This window comes from Palaemon carinicauda, chromosome 22, assembly GCF_036898095.1.
Source record: "Palaemon carinicauda isolate YSFRI2023 chromosome 22, ASM3689809v2, whole genome shotgun sequence".
Classification (NCBI taxonomy): domain Eukaryota; kingdom Metazoa; phylum Arthropoda; class Malacostraca; order Decapoda; family Palaemonidae; genus Palaemon; species Palaemon carinicauda.
In genome coordinates this window covers 69,219,944-69,244,130 of record NC_090746.1, presented here as the reverse complement: position 1 = coordinate 69,244,130, position 24,187 = coordinate 69,219,944, and the positions used below count along the sequence as shown (strand labels likewise).

The following is a 24,187-nucleotide window of genomic DNA, read 5'->3' as shown; positions in this document are numbered from 1 at the left end:
ACTGATAGGAGTAGATATTTCTTCCTCATTGGAACTTTCTTTACTCTTAAGTAATTACGAGCTTACTTATCCCCAGTCGAAACTTAGACTTCCTCCTTGGAACGTGGTTCAGTTCCTTCAGTCTCTGAAGGGCCCCCCTTATGAACCATTACACAAGGATTCAGATTGCCACCTAATGTGGAAGAAGGTGTTCCTACTCGCTTTAGCATCGGCCAAGAGAGTCCGCATGGTCTATCTTCTGACGTCTCTTACTCCAGGAGATGGGGGAGAAGAGTTCCTTGCTAAGACTCAAAATCCGGGTGTGCTGGACTCTAGGTTCAGCCCATTCTGGAAGAGCGTCTTCGTTCTGTAACCGAAGATCCAGACCAACTGTTACTCTGTCCAGTGAGGAGTCTGAGGTGTTACTTAAAAAGAACAGTAGCAGCTCACCCCCGTGTGCAAGCACTTTTCGTTAGCCTCGGGATGGTGAAGTGGAGGGTCACAAGGAATACCATTTCCTCTTGGATCAGGAAAGTGATTGAGAGAGCTCTCAATCCAGACCCTCATCCGTCCAACGACCCAGAACTCATGATGTTAGGGGCATTGCAACGTCCATGGCGTTCAAGAAAAACTACTCTGTGGCGCAGGTACTTCAAGTGGGCATGTGGAAGCATCAAACGACCTTCATCGCCCACTACCTGCAAGACGTAACTCACAGGAACACGGAGACTTCTTCCATTGGTCCTGTGGTGGCTGCACAACATGTGGTCTAACGCCTCAAGCTCCTCGATGGACAAGTAGCAGAGGGTTCAGGTTACGCAGGTTAGTCTGGGGTGAATGAGTAAGGATGACTGGCTTCTTTCTAACTGTCACCTTCTCCCCCCCTGGGAAAACAGCTCCGCAAGCCTAAGCACAGCGGACCTCACCTCTCTGCAGGTAAGACTCATTTCCCTTGTGCCTCCTAAGTATAGTAATAATGCTTTGCTATGTCCCCAATACCTCTTAGAGGAAGGGTATTGGGTAAGTCTTAAGAACTCGAAGTTTGTAATCGAGTTACTACGTTAAAGACAAGCCACATTGCTAGTTGCTCTCACACACAAGCTTCTGCAGGCCACTATCAGTGCGTTCACTATATCGGTACTTAATTTTAGCGATGGTAGGGATCCTACTACCTTCTATCTCAGATCGAAGTAGAGAGAACCCTGGGTCATAGCCAAGACCAGTTGGTAAGGACTTCCTCCCTCCTAAGAGTAAGTCACCTCTATAAATAGCAGAGAGTTTGTATTTGTGCCAGAACAAATGACAAATTTGGAAGTAATTTGTATTTTTCCTAACATACAAACATGGAACTTTTTATACAAATTGACCCAACACCCTGTCCCCCATTAAGTCCTGCCAGAAAGCAAAGAGGTCACTCGGCCGAGAGGTGTGGGTGAATGGGGTAGCCAGGCTACCCCACCCCCACCTGCTAACTACCGATGGGGTAATTATCCCTCACTAAAATTGTCTTGGCTCATCTTTCAGCTACGCCAAAAGTAATACCCCTATAAATAGCCCCAGGTTTGTATGCTAGGAAAAATACCAATTACTTCCAAATTTGTCATATTTCTTTATGTCTACAACAGGATATAACAGAAAATCAGGAGCTGAGAGATATTTTGTGTTACAATTTTGGAGATTTTGGTACTCCCCCAAGTAAAGCTGGTCTTCCTATGCAGGCTCTACTTCATACACATTTTGAAGCAGGTAATTTTTGCATGTTCATCATCATTACTGTATTATTTTATGAAAAAGTTAGTCTTTTGACAATATTTGAGCAGTGAATGAATTTAAAATCTGCTTGATAGCATGTAAATAATGTTTTCCTTTGGTAACAAAAAATGTGTCCATGTTTTCCTTTTGTCACAAAAAATTTTCCCCATAATAATGTTTTCTTTTTGCCACAAAAAATGTATCCATTTTTTCTTTTTGTCTCAAAAAATGTTTCCATGTTTTCCTTTTGTCACAAAAATATTTCCTTATAATAATGTTTTCCTTTTGCCACAAAAAATCTATCCGTGCTGTAATATTTTGGGAAGGAGTTGACCACTGAATAACAAGTATTAAAAAGTAGCAGGAGGGGAATCACATATCTATTATTGTGATTCATAGGATTTTCCCATTGTTTATTTGCTTTAATGAGAGTTGATAGATGGACTAACACGAAGTTAAATTGTTAAATGGGAAATGACCGAAGGGATATATGCAAAGTAAAATGAAACTGATGCTGCTGAAGGTTAAATGCACACCTTGGTACTGCTTACAGTGTGCCTTGTGGGGGAGGCTTCAAGTGTTACCCCCATATTATGTATTATCATAAATTATGTAATTGGCATACAGCAGTTTGGCAAGCTAAAGAGTAAAGACGTATAGGTACAACCAGGTTTCATTCTAGTAAGGAGTTCATGTTCATCTTTCAACTACTGCTTCATTTCACTCATTCAGACAGTGATCTAGTAAAGTCTGAACAAGTAGGTATGAAGGTTTAAAAGTATCATGTGCATTTTATGAAAGTTATTTGTTCATATCTTTTAGGATTACAGTGCTGTACCTTTCTTTTTTCTTTTAATGTAGGTGCCAGCTATCCAGTTGGTGGGGCATCGGAGATTGCATTTCACATAATCCCAGTAATTGAGGAGTCTGGAGGCAAGGTTTTGGTTAGAGCTGAGGTAGGTTTAATTAATAATCCAGTTCAAGTGGCAATGAGAATGTCAGTACTATTGAGAAAATTGAAAGGGGTCAGTAACATAAATAAAAAATTCACATTCATTAACTTACAGAATTTGTTAGAGTACAATACTTCATTTTGTAATTATTTTTATAGATATTTTCTGTTGTACTGGATATGTAAGTTTAAATTTCCTAATAGTGGAGTTTATTAACTTTTGTATAGTTCCTCAAGTCCTTGAATATTTTGTTACTTTATTCAACTGGGGGGTGAGTTATGATGTATAGAAAGAGATCTGCAGTACTTACTTAATTCCTTAATAGTTCATCATTTTTCTTTTTTTTTGCAATAATTATGGTACTTACAAGTGATAATAACAAGCCTTTTTTGCCTGAATTTTATTTATATTTTGATAAAGAATTCATAGATTATGTTTCTTACTTTTGTAACAAGACACAGGACAACAGAACAAATTACCTGAACTCCTTAGGGGAGGGGAATTAATTGCAATGGTGTACTGTAGTCTGTTCTAGACTCTTCCAAATCTTATCATTAGATTTTAACTGTGAATTTTTATTACTCATAACTATTTGTTCCGTAACTGAAATACAAACCACGCTATTTACTTGGGGTAATTACTTCGGCGTAGCTGAAATGACGAGCCATTAGAATTTTAACGAGGGTTTACTACCCCACCGCTAGTTAGCGGGGGGGTAGGGAGGGGTAGCTTGCTACCCCCCTCCCCCTCACACACACACACGAGTGAATACTTCACTTTGCTTTTGGCTCTGGTGATGAACAGACGTGTCTGCTCTCACCCTCTCTTGACTGACATTAATCTGTTTTGCCTTCTCTTTTTCTACAGAGTGTGTGAAGTTGGCCTCTATTAATTAATAATGCGTACATGTCCTGGATTACCTGACCGCCCTTGTGGGACTTTTATGTCGGCGGTCGACACTGATCCTCACACCTTGTGTCCTCATTGTAAGGGCCAACGGTGTTATAGTGGTAATGTATGCATTGAGTGTAGGGAGTGGCCTACCTCCCAGTGGGAGAGGTTTGCCCGGCGCCGGAAGAAAAAGTCTAAAAGGGATATTTCTCCTTCAAAGGCTTCTTTGAAGAGAGAAAATTCCAAGGCTTCTTCTTCCGTAGCCCATTCCTCCTCCGAAGCTCCCACTCGATCGGTCTCTTCCGAGAGGCCGGCGAGTGGTAGCGTAGGCCGTAGTTCTGTTGACCGATCCCGGGGTGCGGGAGAGGTAGTTGCCTCCCATAGCGAGGCAGCTGCCCCTCCTCCCCCGGAGGAGGATATTGATATTGATTTGTCTGTGAATAACAATTATTTGTTACAGCTTTGGGCTTCCTTGGGGCTTCAGGGTTCACCCTCCAGGGAAGCCCTGTCTGACATGATCAAACTGGGAGCAGCTCTTAAGCAATCGCCGACGATAGCAGACATAGATCCTCTGTCTATCGTTGACGTTGTTGTAACGGAGGCCTCCGGTATGTCTGATCAAACTCCTGCTCTTGTTGTTGCTGAGGTAGCTGAAGGCTTAGCTTCCCCCTCTGAATATCCTTCGAAGGGGGAACTTAGTCCTACGGTCTCTCCTGCTAGTGATTCTCCCCCTCGGGGGAGTTCACTTACAGAGACTCCTCTGCGAAGGCCTTATGATGGTCAGCTTGCTGATCCCACGGCCCCTAGAGGGCGTATAAGGCGGAAGGCTCGTCCTCCCCTTCGCCGTAGAGGCCTTCCTTCTCCTCACAATGGAGTTAGGAGGGTTCTCTTCGGTTCGTCATCCCCGCAGTCCTTTGTGGAGGAGACTCACCGTTCACCGATCCTGCCAGCTACCACCTTAGACCTCTCCGGAGATCGTTCGCGGTCTCCTTCGGAAGAACGTCATCCTTCGGGACCCTGTGACCTGTCACCCTCCAGACCTGCTGACCTGCCGTCACCCTTCAAGGCTGTTGATGCGCTATATGCGCCTTCTAAACCTGTCATTGCGCAGGCACCGGTCCCTTCGGGGCACAAGGGACTTGAGCGCAAAACTGCGCCTCAATCCCTTAAGCGTCAGGTTCCCCCTGCGCGCCATCACGCTGCTGTTCCTGACTTAGCGCCACAGCGCTCACCTGCGCGCATGCGCGCACCCGTTCCTGTTCCTACGCACCAGGGTTCCCCTGTGCGCCCATATTCTACTGCGCGCCAGCGCCCACCTGCAGTTCCTGCTATAGCGCGCCAGCGCTCACCTGCGCACACGCGCTCAACTGCGCGCAAGCGCTCACCTGTTCCTGTTACAGCGCGCGCAGTCCTGGAGGTACCTAAGTTAGCGCACAGGCACTCACAGGTACCTCTAGACCCTACATCCAAACAGCGCTCTCCAGTGCCTCAGCGCACTTCTGGAGTTAAGCACGCAGTTGTTCCTGATACAGCGCACCTCTACGTTCCAGCGCGCAGTCCAGGAGGTTCCTATGTTAGTGCACAGGCGCTCACAGGTACTCCTGGACTCTCCATCTAAACTGCGCAATCCGGTGCGCGCGAATCCTGTTGCGCGTGATGCGCGCCCAACTCAGCAGCGCACACCTGTGCGCCCGAATCCTGTTGCGTGGCCTGCGTGCCCATCGCAGCAGCGCACCCCTGTGCGCCCGCGTCCTGATGTGCGCCATGCGCGCCCACGATCTCCTCAGGGGAAAATTCCTGCACCACCTGCACGCCCGCACGCAAATTCACCTTCGCGCTATTAAGAGGCTGCGCAATCGCGCCCTTGTCCTGTGCTTCCAGATACACGCCCACGCGCTACTGCGCACTCGCTCCCAACAGTCTCGCCCGCACGGGCTCTTCACCAGGTTCCTGCGTGCCCGCGCACACGCGATCAAATGATTGCTCCAGCGCAACCGCCCATCTAGCCTTCAACCCTGCTTCATGTTCCAGCTCATGCGCGCCGCACGCCCTCGCCATCTTCGATGCGCGCCCGCGCCCTCGCCATCACCCTCGCACGCCCGCGCTCTCGCGCATGCGCGAAATTCCTACTGCGCGCGATCCAGGGCAGGGCTCATCGCGCGACCACCAGCGCAATTTGCGCCCCAATCGCCAGGGCGATCCCGCACGAGATTTCACGGGGCTTCAGGCGGACAGGTCATCGTCTCGTTCCCCTCCCCGCAAGCTCAGAACAGCACGCTCGCCAGAGGAGGGCAGGTTTCAGGACAGGTCTAAGGATCCTTTCTCTTCAGCTTCGTTCCAGGCGAACCCTCGTTTGTTGACTCCTCCTAGGGATCGAACGATCCCCTTCCCTCCAGAGGGAGTGTCTGACAGCGTGACTGTCAGCCAGCAGCCCTGGTTTAGGACCATAGTCAGAGCTCTTATGCAGGCTTTTAAGCCTGTGTTCTCTGAACTGGGTCACAAATCAGTGTCGGCTTCTTCTCCCCTGAAGAGGAAGAGAGGAGTCCCCTCCGTGGTGACTTCTCCAAGGGCTAAGCTATCTCCTCGCAAATCCTTGCGCAAGGCTCCGTCTCCCCCCCAGACTTTCTCTCCCTCCCCTGCGGATGAGGATTTCCCATCCTCAGGGGAGTCGGACGAGCCGGTCCGTTCCCCCATCGCACTAATGGGGGAAACTCCGCCCCTTCCCGAGAAGTCTTCTCGCACATGGGAGAAGAGCCTGCACCTATCGTTACTAGAGTCCTGTATCCCTCCCAGGAGGTAGCCGAAGGACTCGAAGACTTCCTAAGTCTTCTGCAAGGATCAGACAGGAGCCAGCTAGACCTTCGGAGAATGTCCACGAGTCCCCCCAGGAAGACTTTGTGCCAGTCCTTTGGGAGGAGAGCATCAAGAGTCAGAACATGCGTTCTGGCAAGTTCTGACCCTCATGAGAAATCTCAACGGGTTTCCGGACCCAGAGATTCCTCCTCTTGAGGGTAAGGATACGGGTCTTGGACCGAATCTATGGCACCCAGAAACCCTCTAGGGCCAGTGCAGCTTTGCCCTGGTCACAAGGGATGAAGAGTGCCAGAGACAAGGTCGAAGGCCAGCTCTCTGAGCTTGCCTCCTCCAACAGATTCAGCGCCGGTAACAAGCTCCTCCCTCCTCCTCGAGTCCATCAGAGGAGGTATTTCGAGATCCTAGAGGAGACTTGTTTGGGTCTTCCTGTTCACCACTCCGTGGAAGAACTCACTGGGGGAGTCCCTCTAGAGAGACTCTCCAACCGGCACGTTTCGTATTCTGCTACTGAGATCCTAAGCCAGGAGAAGGTGGCGAAGTGTGCCACGCAGGCAACTTCGTGGCTTGACATCTGGCTGGGGTCTTTGGGCATCCTGGTGCGGTCCGAGGATCTGTCCAAGGAAAGCACCAGGAAGGCGCTGGAGATATTCTTACTCTCAGGCACGCTGACCATCGAGTTTCTGGCCCACCAAGTCTCAAGCTTGTGGGCCAATACGATCCTCAAACGACGGGACGCAGTGGCTGAGAGATTTCACCAGAAGGTCCCCAGTTCCGACGTTAGCAGGCTCAGACACTCTTCCGTTCTCGGTAAGAGTTGTTTGAGCCTAAGGACGTGGAGCTAGCCGCTGAGAGGTGGAGGAAGTCCAACCAGGATTCCCTCCTTCATAGGGCCCTGACATCGAGGCCCTACAAACCTTCAGCAACCCAACAGCCCCGTCCAGCTAAGGATGCGAAGAAGACAACAGCAGCAAAGCCAAAGGTGTCTAAGCCCTTTCCTGTCAGGGGCAGGAAGGGTAAAAAGTCTTCCAGGGGAGGTAAAAATCCTAGATGGAGCGGCCGAGGCCGTAAACGCTAGGATTGGCAGTCCCGCTGCATGTTCACCAGTGGGGGGATGCCTACAAAGTTGCGCGACAAGGTGGCAGCAACTTGGGGCAGATACCTGGACGATTTCCGTGATCGGTCAGGGTTATCGCGTCCTGTTCACAACATCTCCACCTCCCCTGACAGCGAGGCCAGTGTCATTGAGCTCCCTTACCATGGGATCGGTAAAGGGGCAGGCTCTCCGGGCAAAAGTCGTGACCATGTTGAAGAAGGACGCTCTCCAAGAGGTAGTAGACGGGTCCCCAGGCTTCTACAGTCGACTCTTTCTTGTAAAGAAGGCGTCTGGAGGCTGGAGACCAGTCATCGACCTCTCAACCCTGAACGGGTTTGTCAAACAGACACCGTTCAGTATGGAGACGGCAGACACGGTCAGACTTGCAGTGAGACCACAAGACTTCATGTGTACACTGAACCTGAGGGACGCGTACTTCCAGATCTCAGTCCATCCGTCTTCAAGGAAGTACTTAAGATTTTGCCTAGACAACAAGATCTACCAGTTCAAGGTGCTGTGCTTTGGTCTCTCCACAGCGCCTCAGGTGTTCACCAAGGTGTTCACCCTGATTTCATCATGGGCTCATAGGATCGGCATCCGTCTCCTCCGTTATCTGGACGACTGGCTGATCCTAGCAGACTCGAAGGCAACCCTTCTTCGCCACTGAGACAAGCTTCTCGAACTTTGCCAAGATCTAGGGAACATGGTAAACCTTGAGAAGTCCTCTCTGCAGCCCTCTCAGAGACTGGTATATCTAGGCATGGTCATAGTCACCAATCTCCACAAAGCCTTCCCATCAGACGACAGGATAGTAAGGCTGAGGAAGGTCGCAAGGCCTTTCCTCAAACGAGAAGAACTTCCAGCCCAAGCGTGGTTACGTCTCCTCGGCCATCTCTCCTCCCTGGCCCGTCTGGTTCCCAACGGTCGCCTCAGAATGAGATCTCTCCAGTGGCGACTCAAGTCCCGGTGGAATCAAGGACACGATTCCCCGGACAGTCTGATTCCTGTGGGTTCTGCGGAACAGACGGACCTCCAGTGGTGGGTGGCAGACGAGAACCTACGAAAGGGAGTGGATCTTCTCGTCCTTCCCCCAGATTTGATGTTGTTGTCGGACGCATCAAAGAAAGGGTGGGGGGCCCACGTTCTGAACCACAGGACCTCAGGCCTGTGGTCAGAATCAGAAAGGTACCTTCACATAAACCTGCTAGAAATGAAGGCCGTATTCCTGGCACTTCAGAAGTTCCATCAGGTCCTGGCGGGTCACTCCGTGGTGGTGATGAGCAACAACACCACAGTGGTGGCTTATATCAACAAGCAGGGAGGTACCTTTTCAGAACAGCTATCCCATCTTGCAGTAGAGATACTGAGATGGTCCGAAGCCCACTCGGTCACACTATCGGCTCGCTTCATTCCAGGCAAGAGGAATGTGCTCGCCGACAGTCTGAGCAGAGCGACGCAGATAGTGAGTACCGAATGGTCTTTGGATCGTCAAGTAGCCAACAAAGTCCTGACTTTGTGGGGTTCCCCGACTGTGGATCTGTTCGCTACAGCGCTGAACTTCAAGCTCCTGCTGTACTGCTCCCCAGTCCCGGACCCCAAGGCTCACTGGCAAGATGCCTTCCAACAACGGTGGGACAACATCGATGTATACGCCTTTCCCCCGTTCTGTCTGATGAGAAGGGTGCTCAACAAGACCAGAATATCGGTCAATCTATCGATGACCCTTATAGCTCCGCTATGGCATCACGCGGAATGGTTTCCGGACCTTCTGCAACTCCTTATGGAGCTCCCGAGAGAACTCCCTCCACGTCACGAGCTACTCAAACAACCAAACGCCAACATCTTCCACAAAACCCTAGCATCGCTTCGACTTCACGCCTGGAGACTATCCAGCACCTCCTCACTGAGACAGGATTTTCACAACAAGTTGCGAATAGGATGTCTGGACACCTGCGCAAGTCATCCGCAGGGGTCTACCAGGCGAAGTGGCGAGTTTTCTGTGGTTGGTGTCGTGGAAGGGGTATCTCTCCACTCGATGCCACTATTCCAGCAATAGCGGAGTTCTTCGTGTATTTGCGGGAGGAAATGCGCCTTTCAGTCTCGGCAGTGAAAGGCTATCGCTCAGCCTTAAGTCTAGCCTTCAGGCTGAAAGGAGTGGACATTTCTTCCTCGCTGGAACTTTCTCTACTCATACGAAACTATGAACTCACCTGCCCTCAGTTGGAAGTGAGACCTCCTCCTTGGAACGTGGTTCGAGTTCTCAGGTCTCTAAAGAGACCTCCCTACGAACCACTACGCCAGGCTTCAGATCGCCACCTAACTTGGAAGACGGTGTTCCTGCTAGCTTTGGCTTCGGCCAAGCGAGTCAGCGAACTTCATGGTCTCTCATACGACATCACCCATTCAAGGGGATGGGGGTAGGTAACGTTCAGGTTCGTCCCTGAGTTTGTTGCCAGGATTCAGAATCCAGGAGTGCCGGACCCTCGGTTCGACTCTTTCCAGGTTTCGAGTCTTCGTTATGTAACAGATGACCAAGACCATCTCCTACTGTGCCCAGTAAGGAGTCTGAGGTTGTATCTTAAAAGAACAGCTGCAGTTCGTCCCCAGGTGCAAGCTTTGTTTGTGAGCACTGGGAAAACGAAGAGGAGGGTCACCAGGAATACCATCTCGGCCTGGATTCGCAAGGTAATACACCTGGCCTTGAATCCTGATCCTTCTCCGTCACGTCGCCCTAGAGCACATGATGTCAGGGGCATAGCTATGTCCCTGGCCTTCAGGAAAAATTATTCAGTGACGCAGGTCCTGCAAGCTGGGGTGTGGAAGCGTCAGACGACCTTCACCGCCCACTACCTGCAAGACGTAACACACAGGAGACTCGATACGTTCTCTATCGGCCCTGTGGTGGCTGCACAAAAGCTTGTCTAATCTCAGGCCCTTAATGGACAGGTAGCAGAAGGTTGAGGGCATTGTTACCCGGTTTTAGTCTGCATGAATGAAAAGGTTTGTCTGGCCCTTATTCTTTTCTTCATCCTCTCCTCCCTTGGAGAAAGCAGCATCCTGGGTTCTCTGCACAGCTGACCTCAAACCACTGCAGGTAAACCATGCTTCCTTGTGTTCCTAGTATTAAGAGTAATACTGTAATGTCCCCATACCCTGACGAGGTGGTATTGGGAGAGTCTTAGCCTAGAATTCCATCTGAAGAACTCCAGGTCAACTTCCTAGGACGAGTCACGCCATTCACCTTCAGACACAGCTTATGTAGGCCGCAGCAGTTTCACAGCAATGCTAGCGAGGCGCAGGGACTCCTTATTTCTTGAGTACTTACACACTCAAATATTGAGTCCCCGGGCAAAGCCAAAGCTAGTATGGCAGGGATTTACCGCCCTTCCTAAGGGTTGAGTCACACTAAGTAAATAGCGTGGTTTGTATTTCAGTTACGGAACAAATGACAAATTTGTAGATAATTTGTATTTTTCCTAACTATACAAACCTTAGCTATTTACTCAAATTTGCCTGCCAGCCCTGTCCCCCTTGAAGTCCTACCTCTAAGCAAAGTGAAGTATTCACTCGTGTGTGTGAGGGGGGGGGTCGGTTTAGCAAGCTACCCCTCCCTACCCCCCGCTAACTAGCGGTGGGTTAGTAAACCCTCGTTAAAGTGCTAATGGCTCGTCATTTCAGCTACGCCGAAGTAATTACCCTAAGTAAATAGCTAAGGTTTGTATAGTTAGGAAAAATACAAATTATCTATGAATTTGTCATATTTTTTTTCAGGTGGAGCACATTTTATTGGACTCTGAGGGCAAAGCATGTGGAGTACAAGTGAAAAAAGGGAGTACATCTCTGACCATCAATGCACCTTTAGTCATCTCTGATGCTGGTAATATTAATATAAACCTGTACAGTATGTGTAAATGAATTCAGTCAAACCTCTAGCTATGAAAGAATCGGCTTACGAAATTTTCACTTCACGAAAGGAGATGCGAAGAAGTTTACGACTCGGATCACGAAAAATGTTTTGGACAACAAAAGGCGGTATGGAGCGGGAGCCCGACCGTATCCGAGACGGATTTTAAAATTCACGCGCCGCCAGCCCGTAAACTCGCTACCATTCTCCTGCGTTCCCATTGGTTATCTCCTTACTTGGATGCTAGTTACCACCATGAGATTCTGCTCTCCTATTGGTCGGCATCTACTGTACTGTATCCCATCTTGCATCTACTCATCGGCGTTCCTATGTCTTCTCGTTCTGGCAACAGTATTGTACGCATTGACTAAGTGTTTGTGATTTTGCTTTTGTAACAATTTTACAGTACATACTGTTATCGTGTGTGATACTTACGATACATCATTAGCCATGGGTCCCAAGAAAGTCGGTGATGTCAAGGGAAAGAAGAGGATGATGTTTTCCATGGAGATGAAGATGGAAATATTCAAGAAATACGAGGCTGGCATGCGGTTAAGTGTGCTCAGGAAAATTTTAAGAAGCAAGCAGAAACAAGCTTCTTTGGACAAATATTTTAGTAAGAGGCCTTTGGTAGAAGCAGACCAAGCGCCAGCTAAGAAACGAAAGTGGCAGTGATGAAGAAAATACATAGTGTAAATAAATTTAGAAAATAGAAAATGTAAAGTAAAAAAAAATAGAAAAAAAAAATTTTTTATTTTAAGTTTATCGTAAAGAAGAGAAGCTTGACTGACTAGTGACAGAATTTGGAAGGGTGTGTGAGAGAAGGAAGTTGAGAGTTAATGTGGGTAAGAGTAAGGTTATGAGATGTACAAGAAGGGAAGGTGGTGCAAGGTTGAATGTCATGTTAAATGGAGAGTTACTTGAGGAGGTGGATCAGTTTAAGTACTTGGGGTCTGTTGTTGCAGCAAATGGTGGAGTGGAAGCAGATGTACGTCAGTGAGTGAATGAAGGTTGCAAAGTGTTGGGGGCAGTTAAGGGAGTAGTAAAAAATAGAGGGTTGGGCATGAATGTAAAGAGAGTTCTATATGAGAAAGTGATTGTACCAACTGTGATGTATGGATCAGAGTTGTGGGGAATGAAAGTGATGGTGAGACAGAAATTGAATGTGTTTGAGATGAAGTGTCTAAGGAGTATGGCTGGTGTATCTCGAGTAGATAGGGTTAGGAACGAAGTGGTGAGGGTGAGAACGGGTGTAAGAAATGAGTTAGCAGCTGGAGTGGATATGAATGTGTTGAGGTGGTTTGGCCATGTTGAGAGAATGGAAAATGGCTGTCTGCTAAAGAAGGTGATGAATGCAAGAGTTGATGGGAGAAGTACTGTACGAGAGGAAGGCCAAAGTTTGGGTGGATGGATGTAGTGAAGAAAGCTCTAGGTGATAGGAGGATAGATGTGAGAGAGGCAAGAGAGTGTGCTAGAAATAGGAATGAATGGCGAGCGATTGTGACGCAGTTCCGGTAGGCCCTGCTGCTGCCTCCGGTGCCGTAGATGCCCGCGGAGGTAGCAGCAGTAGGGGATTCAGCATTATGAAGCTTCATCTGTGGTGGATAATGGGGGAGGGTGGGCTGTGGCACCCTAGCAGTACCAGCTGAACTCGGTTGAGTCCCTAGTCAGGCTGGGAGGAATGTAGAGGATAGAGGTCCCCTTTTTGTTTTGTTTCATTTGTTGATGTCGGCTACCCCCCAAAATTGGGGGAAGTGCCTTGGTATATGTATGTATGTAAAGTTGTGTTAATATTTCCTGCCATTTGTAGATGCTTTTCTTAAAATTAAGTGTTAATGTTTTCTATCATTTATAAATCTGTTTTGTAAAGTTAAGTGTTTACATTTTCTGCCACTTGTACGTAAACGTTTTCCACCGTTTTCATCCTCCTCTACTGCCCCGCACTTCGCTGTCAGACATCGCCTCACTCCAAAGGTAAGGTTCCACATATTTGCTACTGTATTTTTACTGTTTGCTCTAATTAAACACTTATTTTTCAGATTATCAATGTTAATTCATTATTAAATGATTAAAATACAGTACTTTTCATATATTTAGTACTGTTTAGTGGTGCATATCCTTTTTATAATCATTTAAAGTGATGTTTTTCTAGAGTCTGGAACAAATTAGACTATTTACATGTAAAAGGCGACTCGCTACACGAAAAAATAACTTTACGAAAGCCCTTACGTAACCAATTAATTTTGTGTTGCGAGGCATCACTGTATTGTTCCGACACTAAACAAACCTCACGCTATCTAATAGGGATTATCTTTCAGTGAAGCTGGAAGACTAGCCATTGAGACTTTAACGCGAGATGGCAACCACTGGACCACTAGTAAGTGGGGGTGGAGAGGGGTAGCTGAGTGATTACCGGCTACCCTGCTCACTCACACATCAGTGAAACTACGTCACATTTTTCTTTTGGCTTGAGGAGAATGGACATGTCTACTCTCGACTTCCTCAAAAGACTTGGCCATACAGACCATTGCTTTTCATTACTTTCTATTTTTCAAGTGTGATTGTTCTCCTTGACGCTCCTCATGCGCACTTGTCAAGGGCCGGAAGGGCGCACTTGAGGCACCTTCATATCCTCGATTGAGACCGACCCCCCTTCTCTGTATCCGCCCTACAAAGGACATCACTGCGAGCAGGATTCTACCTGCGATAAGTATAGGGAGTGGTCGGCCTCCCAGTGTGAGAAATTTTGTCGCCAGCAAAAGAAGTCTAAGAGAGATCCTTCACCTTCGGGGTCTTCCTCAAGAGTAAAGAAACCTCTGACTTCTTCTCTCACCCCTTGATCTCTTCCCAAAGCTCCTTCTCGCTCTGCGTCTTCCGAAGAACAGTCAAGCAGGAGCGTAGACTGGCTAACTCCTTGGCAACCTTGGGGTTCCGGGGACAATGTTGCTTCACCAAGTGAAGCACCTTCGCCCCTGCCCTTGGGCAAGCCTTTCTCCCTTTTAGATGTTCCACAGGCTTGTCCATCATTGGGTGTGGCTGGACCTCCTTCCAAGGAAGTGGTTTTTGATCTTCTACAGCCGGGTGCCCGAAGGGACCCGATCCATCTGGTGCCTCATTGAGGTTAAAGTCCTGTCCCCTGTTGACACTCTGGCTGTGTGCAAGGCCCACCTTTTGCTTTCCCCTGTTCCAGCCAGTCCAGTACGCCATCGTGATCAGCTTACACGTTCGCCCTCTCATCGACGATCTCCTGCTGATGACGAGTCCTCCCACCATCATCGGATCTCTTCATCTTTCAGGGACCGCAGTCCTCTACGTTCCCCCTCCTTCAGGCAGCGCTGCAGTTCGCAAGATCGATGATCTCGTCATTTTCCTGCTTGTGATCGTCATTCTCCTCGTAATCATCACTCTGGCGTATGCTCGTCACTCAACACCTCATGATCGTCACTTGCTTGCGGGTGTTCGATGCTCTGCTGACCATCGTTCTCCTGCTTTGGTTGATCATCCTAATCTAGCTGTACGTTCTCCATCTCGCCATTCGTCACACGTTTATGAGTCTCCTCACGATCATCAATCCATCTGCTCTTCCGCTAACATTTCATGCTCCCCCGCGAGTAAGGAAGTTCCTAGAGAGGCCTTGAGTTCATCGGAGAAATCTGCAGCACCAATCAGACGGCCTATTCCCTTCCCAGAATGCCTTAAAGAGCCTCCAAACAAGTACGCCAACATGCCTATCTACTTGGATCGCCCTAAGAGGGTCACTAAGGAGGGTCTCCAGATGCCTGTTCCTCTTCCCCTCAGTTTCAGGTTTCGAACCAAAGCCCTTTGAGGAAGCGCTCTCCACCTCCAGGCCTCCCCAAGGGTACACCGGACCTGTCGTCTGTAGGAGAACAGCCATCTTGATTTCACAACATCATCGATACCGTCAAGCTAGCAATGATAGGCACGTCCCAGCCAATACCTATTCCATCCAGGCAGAGGCCTGCTGTGGCCTCCACTCCCGGGATTCTGTGGAAGAAGTCTGTTTCCTTCTCCTCTTCCTCTGTCTTTTCGACTGATTCCAGGAAGAGACCTGGTTCCTCCAGGGACTCGGAACCATATATGCCTTTCTCTCCCATCGGTAGATTGCGGAGTGCACAAGAAGTACTCAGAGGATAGACTGGATCTCAACTGCCTGGAGTTGAACACCTGTCATGAGGACAAAGGAGAAGAGGAGGCTGATGAAGCATACTCCACCTCGTGCGGACCTGCTCCAACCTCGTTTTAGCCGAGACTTAGGCTTTCCCGTCTCCAATTGAGATAGTTCCCCTGAACTACAACCTGTCTCCAGACCACCTCCGGAGAACGAGGACCCTCAGGCAAGAGCAGTTCAGGGTCCTAAGGAACAGCAGGCACCCTCCAGACCTTCTTTGGTGGAGGAGTATTTTCCGTCCCGTAGAAAGCCTAAGGACACAAGACGGTCCCTAAGAACAATAAGGTACATGAAGCTCTCATGCAAGAGAGAGCCAGGAGATCTCCTGTTGCGGAATCTTCACAAAATGTCTCCTCCGTTGACGACTTCGACCCACCCCAGGATTCTATGGGAGAGAGCTTGTAGGTTGATGAATATTTGGACTCCCCTGACTAATATCTCCCTAGGGCAGCGAGTCCAGAATTCTAGTCAGAGGCAGAGTGTAAGGAGTTGGAGTATACCTTCTGGGAAGTCCTACCTGCATGAGGGCTATCAGTGGGTTGTCTGACCTGGAGACAGCCCCTCAAGAAGGCAAGTACATGGTCTTGGACCATATGTATGGGATCCAAAGACCCCCGAAGACCAGTGCAGCTCTGCCCATGTCTAAGGGTTTGACGGTGGCCAGAAGAAGGCATTTTCCCAGATCGCCAGCTCCTCAAGCTCGCTTTTAGCGGGCTTGTCCTCTTAAGTTTTTCCCACCCCCTTTTGTCAAACAAAGTAGATATTATGAGGTTGGAGACGACCCTCTTCTGGCACTACCTTTAGATCCTCAGATAGAGATACTACCGCTAGAGAGTTAGGGGGTCCTTTGACTGGCCAGACAGTACCATATTGGATCCTTCTCTCTGGTTACGGTTCTTTCCCTTTGCCTACACAGACACCGAATAGTCTGGCCTATTCTTTACAGATTCTCCTCTGTCCTCATACACCTGACAACACTGAGATTACTAAAAAATTCTTCTTCACCCAAGGGGTTAACTACGGCAATGTAATTGTTCAGTGGCTACTTTCCTCTTGGTAAGGGTAGAAGAGACTCTTTAGCTATGGTAAGCAGCTCTTCTAGGAGAAGGACACTCCAAAATCAAACCATTGTTCTCTAGTCTTGGGTAGTGCTATAGCCTCTGTACCATGGCCTTCCACTGTCTTGGGTTAGAGTTCTCTTGCTTGAGGGTACACTCAGGCACACTATTGTATTTAGTTTTTCTTTCTCTTGTTTTGTTGAAGTTTTTATTGTTTATATAGGAAATATTTATTTAAATGTTGTTACTATTCTTAAAATATTTTATTTTTCCTTGTTTCCTTTCCTCACTGAGCTATTTTCCCTGTTGGGGCCCCTGGGCTTATAGCATCCTGCTTTTCCAACTAGGGTTGTAGCTTAGCATTTAATAATAATAATAATAATAATAGAGGTTCTCGCAAGAGATATTGCGATAGAGAGACTTTCTTGGCTCTCAGCCTTGTTTTCTTTGTCTGAGCTCCTCAACGTTGAGAAAGTCGCGAAGTATGCCATGCAGGCTGCTTCGTGTCTTGATCTATGGCTGGTATCAGTGGGGCACCTTGTATGTACCAAGGATTGGTCCAAGGAGACTACAAGGAGGACCATGGAAATCTTCCTCTTGTCTGGCACTCAGACCTTGAAATTCCTTTCCTATTATGTTTATAACCTGTGAAGAAATGCAATTCTAAAGAGAAGAGATGCCATAGTTGAAAGGTTTCACAGGCAAGTTCCTAAGGCTGAGGTGATCAGGCTCAGGAACTCTACTATTGATGGAACATCTCTCTTCAAGCTGAAAGAAGCCGAGAGAGTGGTTGAAAATTGGAGGAAATCCACTAAGGACTCCCTCCTTCCCAGGGGCTTAACGACCAGGCCCTATGGGAAGACTACTCCACCTTCCAAAAAACAGCTGCATCCCAACAAACCCTTGTCTAGTAGGACAGCATGGGCCTCAAAGAAGGTGTCAAGCCAATCCTTTCTTGTCAAAGACCCAAAGGGCTCCAAACCCTCCAGAGAAAGAAAAGGTGGCAAGGGAAGCAACAGCGACCACTTCCGCTAGGAGCGGGCAATCCTCTCACCTGCCCACGTGTTGGGGGGATGCCTGCAACTCCGCTGGCCGAGGTGGCTGCAGCATAGGGAAGATCCCTGGACGATCTCCATGATTTGTGTAGGGTATTGCATCCTGTTCATAAAGTCTCTCAATCCACTGACTCAGGATCCAGTTCCATTGAGCTCCTATGCGAAGGGATCCGCAAAGGAGCCGGCCCTTCGGGCAGAAGTTCAGACCATGTTGGAGAAGGGCGCTCTCTAAAAGGCCCTCGACGGTTCCCCAGGCTTCTTCAGTCGACTCATTCTTGTGAAAAAGGCATCTGGAGGCTGGAGACCAGTCATCGGTCTCTTGGCCCTGAACAAGTTTGTCGTACAAACCATTTAGGATGGAGACAGCAGACACGGTCATTCAGGTAGTAAGGTTTTAGGACTTCATGTGCATGCTGGATCTCAAAGATGCATACTTCCAGGTCCCAATCCATCCGTCTTCAAGAAGTATCTTTGGATCATACACAAGAGCAGGCAATACCTGTAAAAAGTACTGTGCTTAGGCCTTGCGACATCACCTCAAGTCTTTATGAGAGTATTTGCCCTAGTGTCATCCTGGGCTCATAGAATCTGCATTTGTCTCCTTAGATACCTCGATGACTGGCTGATTCTAGCAGACTTGGTGGCAACCCTTTTTCAGCACCAGGACAAACTGCTCGAGTTTTGTCAAGATTTGAGGATTGTGATAAATCTAGAGAAGTCATCATTACTCCCTTCTCAAAGACTGGTATACCTGGGTATGATAATAGACACCAAACTTCAGAATGTGTTTCCATCAGACTACAAAGTACACATGCTGAGGGAGGTGGCAAGCCCCTTTCTCAGACGAGAGGAGCTTCCAGCCCAACAGTGGTTGTGTCTCCTAGGTCACCTAGCATCCCTGGTCTGTCTAGTGCCCAACGGTCGCCTCAGGATTCGATCTCTCCAGTGGCTGCTGAAGTACAGGTGCAGTCAGCACACCAGCTCCCCGGATACGCTAATTTTTATGGGACAGGAGCAAATGATGGATCTTCAGTGGTGGGTGACGGAAGAGAACTTCCGCAGAGGGATGGACCTTCTCGTCCCTCCCCCAGAATTGTTGCTCTATACAGATGCATCAAAAGAAGGGTGGGGGTCCCACATGCTGCACCACACAGCCTCCGGGCTATGGTTGGGATCTGAAAGGTACCAGCAAGTAAGTCTCTTAAAGATGAGAGCAGCCTTTTTAGCTCTTCAACTGTTCCAACAGTTCCTAACATGTCATTCCATGGTGCTCATGAGCGACAACACCACAGTAGTGGTGTAATTCAACAAACAAGGTGGTACCTTTTCGCAGCCCCTATGTCATATAGCAGTAGAGATGTTAAGATGGACAGAAGAACATTTGGTGTCCCTATCAGCTCACTTCATTTCGGGCAAGAGGAATGTGCTCGCAGACAATCTGAGTAGAGCGACTTAGACGGTGGGCTCTAAATGGTCTTTGAATCATCTGATAGCCAACAAAGTCTTGACTTTGTGTGGTTCCCCAACTATGGACTTGTTCACTACGTCCCTGAACTCCAGGCTCCCGCTATACTGTTCCTTAGTCACGGACCCTCAGGCTCTCTGGCAGGATGTATTCCAACAACAGTGGGATAACATCGACGTGTCAGGATGCATTCTAGCAATGGTGGGACAACATCGACGTGTCAGGATGCATTCTGACAACGGTGGGACAACATCAGCATGTATGCCTTTCCCCCGTTTTGTCTGATGAAAAGGGTTCTCAACAAGACCAGAGCATCCAACAACTTATTCATGACACTCGTAGCCATGACAGAGTGGTTCCTGGACCTACTCCAGTTCCTGATAGAGCTCCGAGAGAACTCCCTCCATGACAAGATCTACTCAGATAACCACACACAAACATCTATCACAAAGCAGTAGCTTCTCTTTGTTTTCATGACTGGAGACTATCCAGCATCTCTTTTCACAGAAAGGCTTTTTGCAACAAGTTGCAAGAAGGATGTCTGGATATCTACAAAGATCCTCTGCTTCAGTCTGCCAGGCAAGTGGACTGTCTTTTGTGGTTGGTGTCGTGGAAGGGGTATCTTTCCCCACGATGCCACTATTCCAGTAATAGCGGAGTTCCTTTTATACCTTCGTGAGGAAAAGCTCTTCTCGGTCTCGGCAGTGAAAGACTACCGCTCTGCCTTAGGCATTGGGTTAAACTGAAAGGAGTTGATCTTTCCTCATAGTTGGAATTTTCTCTCCTCATATGAAGCTAAGAGATCATTGCCCCCAGTCAGCAGTTAGACCTCCTCCTTGGAATGTTGTTTGCATCCTTTGGTCTCTGAAGGTTGCTCCCTACGAACGATTACAGCAGGCAACGGATTGCCAACTCACTTTGAAGACAGTAATCCTACTTGGTAAGGCTTTGGCAAAGTGAGTTAGTGGACTTCATGGTCTATCCTACGACGTCCCCCATTCAAGGGGATGGGGGAAGGTGACACTCGGGTTTCGTCCCTGAGTTTATTGCCAAGACTCAAAATCCGGGAGTAGCGGATCCTAGATTTGGGCCCTTTCGGATTGGGAGTCTTTGTTCTGTAACCAATAATCAAGCTCAACTGTTTCTTTGTAGAGTAAGGAGTTTAGGATATTACCTTAAACACACTGCAGCAGCTCGTCCCCGAGTGTCAGCACAGGAAAGGTCAAGAGGAGGGTCACAAAGAATATCGTCACGGCTTGGATTCGCAGGGTCTTTGACCATGCACTGAATCCTAACCCTCCTCCTGCTCATTGACCTAGAGCTCATGACGTCTAAATGTAACTACTCTGTGGTGCAGGTGTTGCAAGTGGGTGTGTGGAAGCGTCAGACAACCTTCCCCGCCCACTACCTGCAAGACATGACCCATAGCAATATGAAAACTTTTCCATTGGTCCAGTGGTGGCTGCAAAACAAGTGGTTTAAAAAAAAATAGTGACATAGTTTCACTGATATGTAAGTGAGCAGGGTAGATTGCAAGGCAACCCCCCTGCTACCCCTCTCCACCCCCTCTAACTAGATAATCCCACTTAGATAGCTACAGTTTTATATTGTTAGGAAAAATACAAATTACTTCCAAATTTATCATATGTATGTTTACCAATCTTGAATGCACAGTACTGTCAACTATATATTTTATCAAAGTTCTGTTCCCATTTCATTAATTTTTTTTCTTGTTGAATACTTGATAAATACAGTCAAGCCTTGTTATTAGTGATAGTTAGGTTACAGACAGTCGCGATAATCAAAAATTTGCGAATAAATGTTACACTAGGGTTGGCTAGCTCCTAACCTAAAAAGTCACTGCCCCTTGTCACAAGCAGGTGCCTGAGCTGATGATTAACACAGTAAATACTGCCTAATAGCCTTAACTTGGTTTCTACAGCAGTTTATAATCATATGTACAGTGTACAGAACATTTGCACACATGTACACTACGTACTGGACACAGTAAGGTTACAGTACAGTATTGTGCTAAGGTAAAGTTTACCTAGTCGTCATCATCCCCTTACTGTTCTGTAAAGTAAAAGTTGTTCCTATCTAGTAATACTGTACTGTAACCTAATACTCACTGATACTGTAGTGTATATTACTGTAATATATGTACAGTAATATTACTACAGTACAGCTTAACTGTCCACCCATCCCTATACCAAGGCACTTACCCCAATTTTGGGGGGTAGCCGACATCAAACAAATGAAAAAAAAGGGGGACCTTTCCTCTCTACGCTCCTCCCAGCATAACGAGGAACTCAACCGAGTTCGGCTGGTACTGCTAGAGTGCCACAGCCCACCCTCCCCCGTTATCCACCACAGATGAAGCTTCATAACGCTGAATCCCCTACTGCTACTACCCCTACGGTCATCCAAGGCGACCGGAGGAAGCAGCAGGGCCTGCTGGAACTGCATCACAATCGCTCCCCATTCATTCCTATTTCTAGCACACTCTCTTGCCTCTCTCACATATATTCTCCTATCACCCAGAGCTTTCTTCACTCTGTCCACCCACCCAAATCTTGGTCTTCCTCTTGTACTTCTCCCATCAACTCTTGCATTCATCACCTCCTTTAGCAGACATCCATTTTCCATTCTCTCAACATGGCCAAACCACCTCAACACATTCATATCCACTCTAGCTGCTAACTCATTTCTTACACCTGTTCTCACCCTCACTAATTTGTTCCTAACCCTATCTACTTGAGATACATCAGCCATACTCCTCAAACACTTCATCTCAAACACATTCAATTTCTGTCTCTCCGTCTCTTTCATTCCCCACAACTCCGATCCATACATCACAGTTGGTACAATCACTTTCTCATACAGAACTCTCTTTACATTCATGCCCAACGCTCTATTCTTTACCAATCCCTTCACTGGCCCCAACACTTTGCAACCTTCATTCACTCACTGACGTACATCTGCTTCCACTCCACCATTTGCTGCAACAACAGACCCCAAGTACTTGAACTGATCCACCTCCTCAAGTAACTCTCCATTCAACGTGACATTCAACCTCGCACCATCTTCCCTTCTCCTACATCTCATAACCTAACTCTTACCCACATTAACTTTCAACTTCCTTCCCTCACATACGCTTCCAAATTCTGTCACTAATCGGCCAAGCTTCTCTTCCAAGTCTGCAATCAGTACGGTATCATCCGCAAACAACAACTGATTTACCTCCCATTCGTGATCATTCTCATTTATCAGTTTCAATCCTCATCCAAGCACTTGAGCATTCACCTCTCTCACCACTTCTTTAACATACAAGTTAAACAACCATGGCGACATCTCACATCCCTGTCTCAGCCCCACTTTCACCGGAAACCAATCGCTCACTTCATTTCCTATTCTAACACATGCTTTACTACCTTTTTCAAAACTTTTCACTGCTTGCAACAACCTTCCACCAATTCCATATAACCTCATCACATTCCACATCGCTTCCCTATCAACTCTATCATACGCTTTCTCCAGATCCATAAACGCAACAAACACCTCCTTATCTTGCATATCTGCTTAACTGTAAAAATCTGATTCATACAACCCCTACCTCTTCTAAAATCACCCTGTACTTCTAAGATTACATTCTCTGTAATTATTTAAATAAGCGTAATTTTCTAGACTGCAATAATGCTTCTGAATAAAAGAGAGAGAGAGAGAGAGAGAGAGAGAGAGAGAGAGAGAGAGAGAGAGAGAGAGAGAGAGAGAGAGAGAGAGAGAGAGAGAGAGAGAGAGAGAGAGAGAGAGAGAGAGAGAGAGAGAGAGAGAGTGTGTGTGTGTGTGTGTGTGTGTGTAATGAATGAAATCTTTGTTTCTTTACCAAGTCTCTATTGAGGCTTTATAATCAAGCACCACAGAGCTAAAAATTTTAAAATATCGTGCATCAGCAATATGAATGAAACTCTGGTTAACTTTATGCAATTCAACTCGGTACAAGTAAATAAAATATGAGAGAAGCATTTCAAATAAAAGTACTGGAATTAGTATGCTAATTGGAAAATGATAGATTAAGTAATAATTGTTTCTTTCAGTAAATATGAAATATCCTTTGGTAGCATGCATTAATAATAAGGGAGTTATTTTATCTGAAAATTAAGGTTGACGAGAGACTACGCAGGGTTGATCAGCTGATTTGAATGTAAACAATGCACAAGATTATAATTCGCTGTTTTTAATTATGAATACGATACTAAAATGTGAATATTACATGCATTATTATTGGATACAGTTAAGTGAAACACCAGTTTAATCAAAGTGCGGTTTATTTCAATTATAGCTGTAATTTTTTACCACATAAAGGGATATACCCTGTACAGAGAGCTAGGACCCGCTGGGTGTAGAGATAGGTAGTGGCGTGCAGTGCTCCCAGTGTAAAGGAGCACGGGCTATTTGAAATCAGCTTGAATTTTATCGCAATTTATATGAGAATTTTTATTTAATAGGTATTGCATTGTTCTTGGCCATCCCAATGCTGTTACCAGCTATTAGAAATCAAATTCTTAATGTTGGGTAAACAATCATCACAACAATTTTTTTTTAATTCTCCTTGGCAGCAAAAAAAACCGAAACCGCGAAGCACGAAACCACAATAAATGAGATCTGACTGTAGTAGATTTCAATACAGTACTGGACTTCTATAACAATAAGATATGTAACTTTACAAAGTCACAAAATTTTTCTCAGTGTGAAGAAGATTATCTATCTTTTGTTAGGGGGAATATCAGGAGGGTAATTCATGAAGTGTCACATTTCTCAAACCCTCTCTTAGTTGGAAGAGCTGGTTTTAGAGGATGAGAAGTTAGAAGTTTTTATTTTATTTTAAATTGTGAATGAATAGTTATCAAAGTCAATAAGGAACACATAACTATGGCGTTTACTGTATATGATAAGTGTTTTAGAAAAAGACAACTGCTTCATTAAATTTCACCCTAAGATAACAATAACTTTGATGATTAAAAATGCCAGATTTTC

At 46.9% G+C, this 24,187-nt stretch overlaps 1 protein-coding gene across 2 annotated transcripts in view; it reads left to right on the top strand.

The window, feature by feature from the left end:
- LOC137616533 (all-trans-retinol 13,14-reductase-like) overlaps positions 1-24,187 on the top strand; it is a 135,836-nt gene that overhangs the window by 57,981 nt on the left and 53,668 nt on the right. For both annotated transcript variants that reach the window (XM_068346375.1, XM_068346376.1), the window contains exons 7-9: positions 1,605-1,725; positions 2,593-2,687; positions 11,254-11,359. In XM_068346375.1, the coding sequence (XP_068202476.1) occupies positions 1,605-1,725; positions 2,593-2,687; positions 11,254-11,359 (322 nt within the window). The remainder of the gene's footprint in view (positions 1-1,604; positions 1,726-2,592; positions 2,688-11,253; positions 11,360-24,187) is intronic.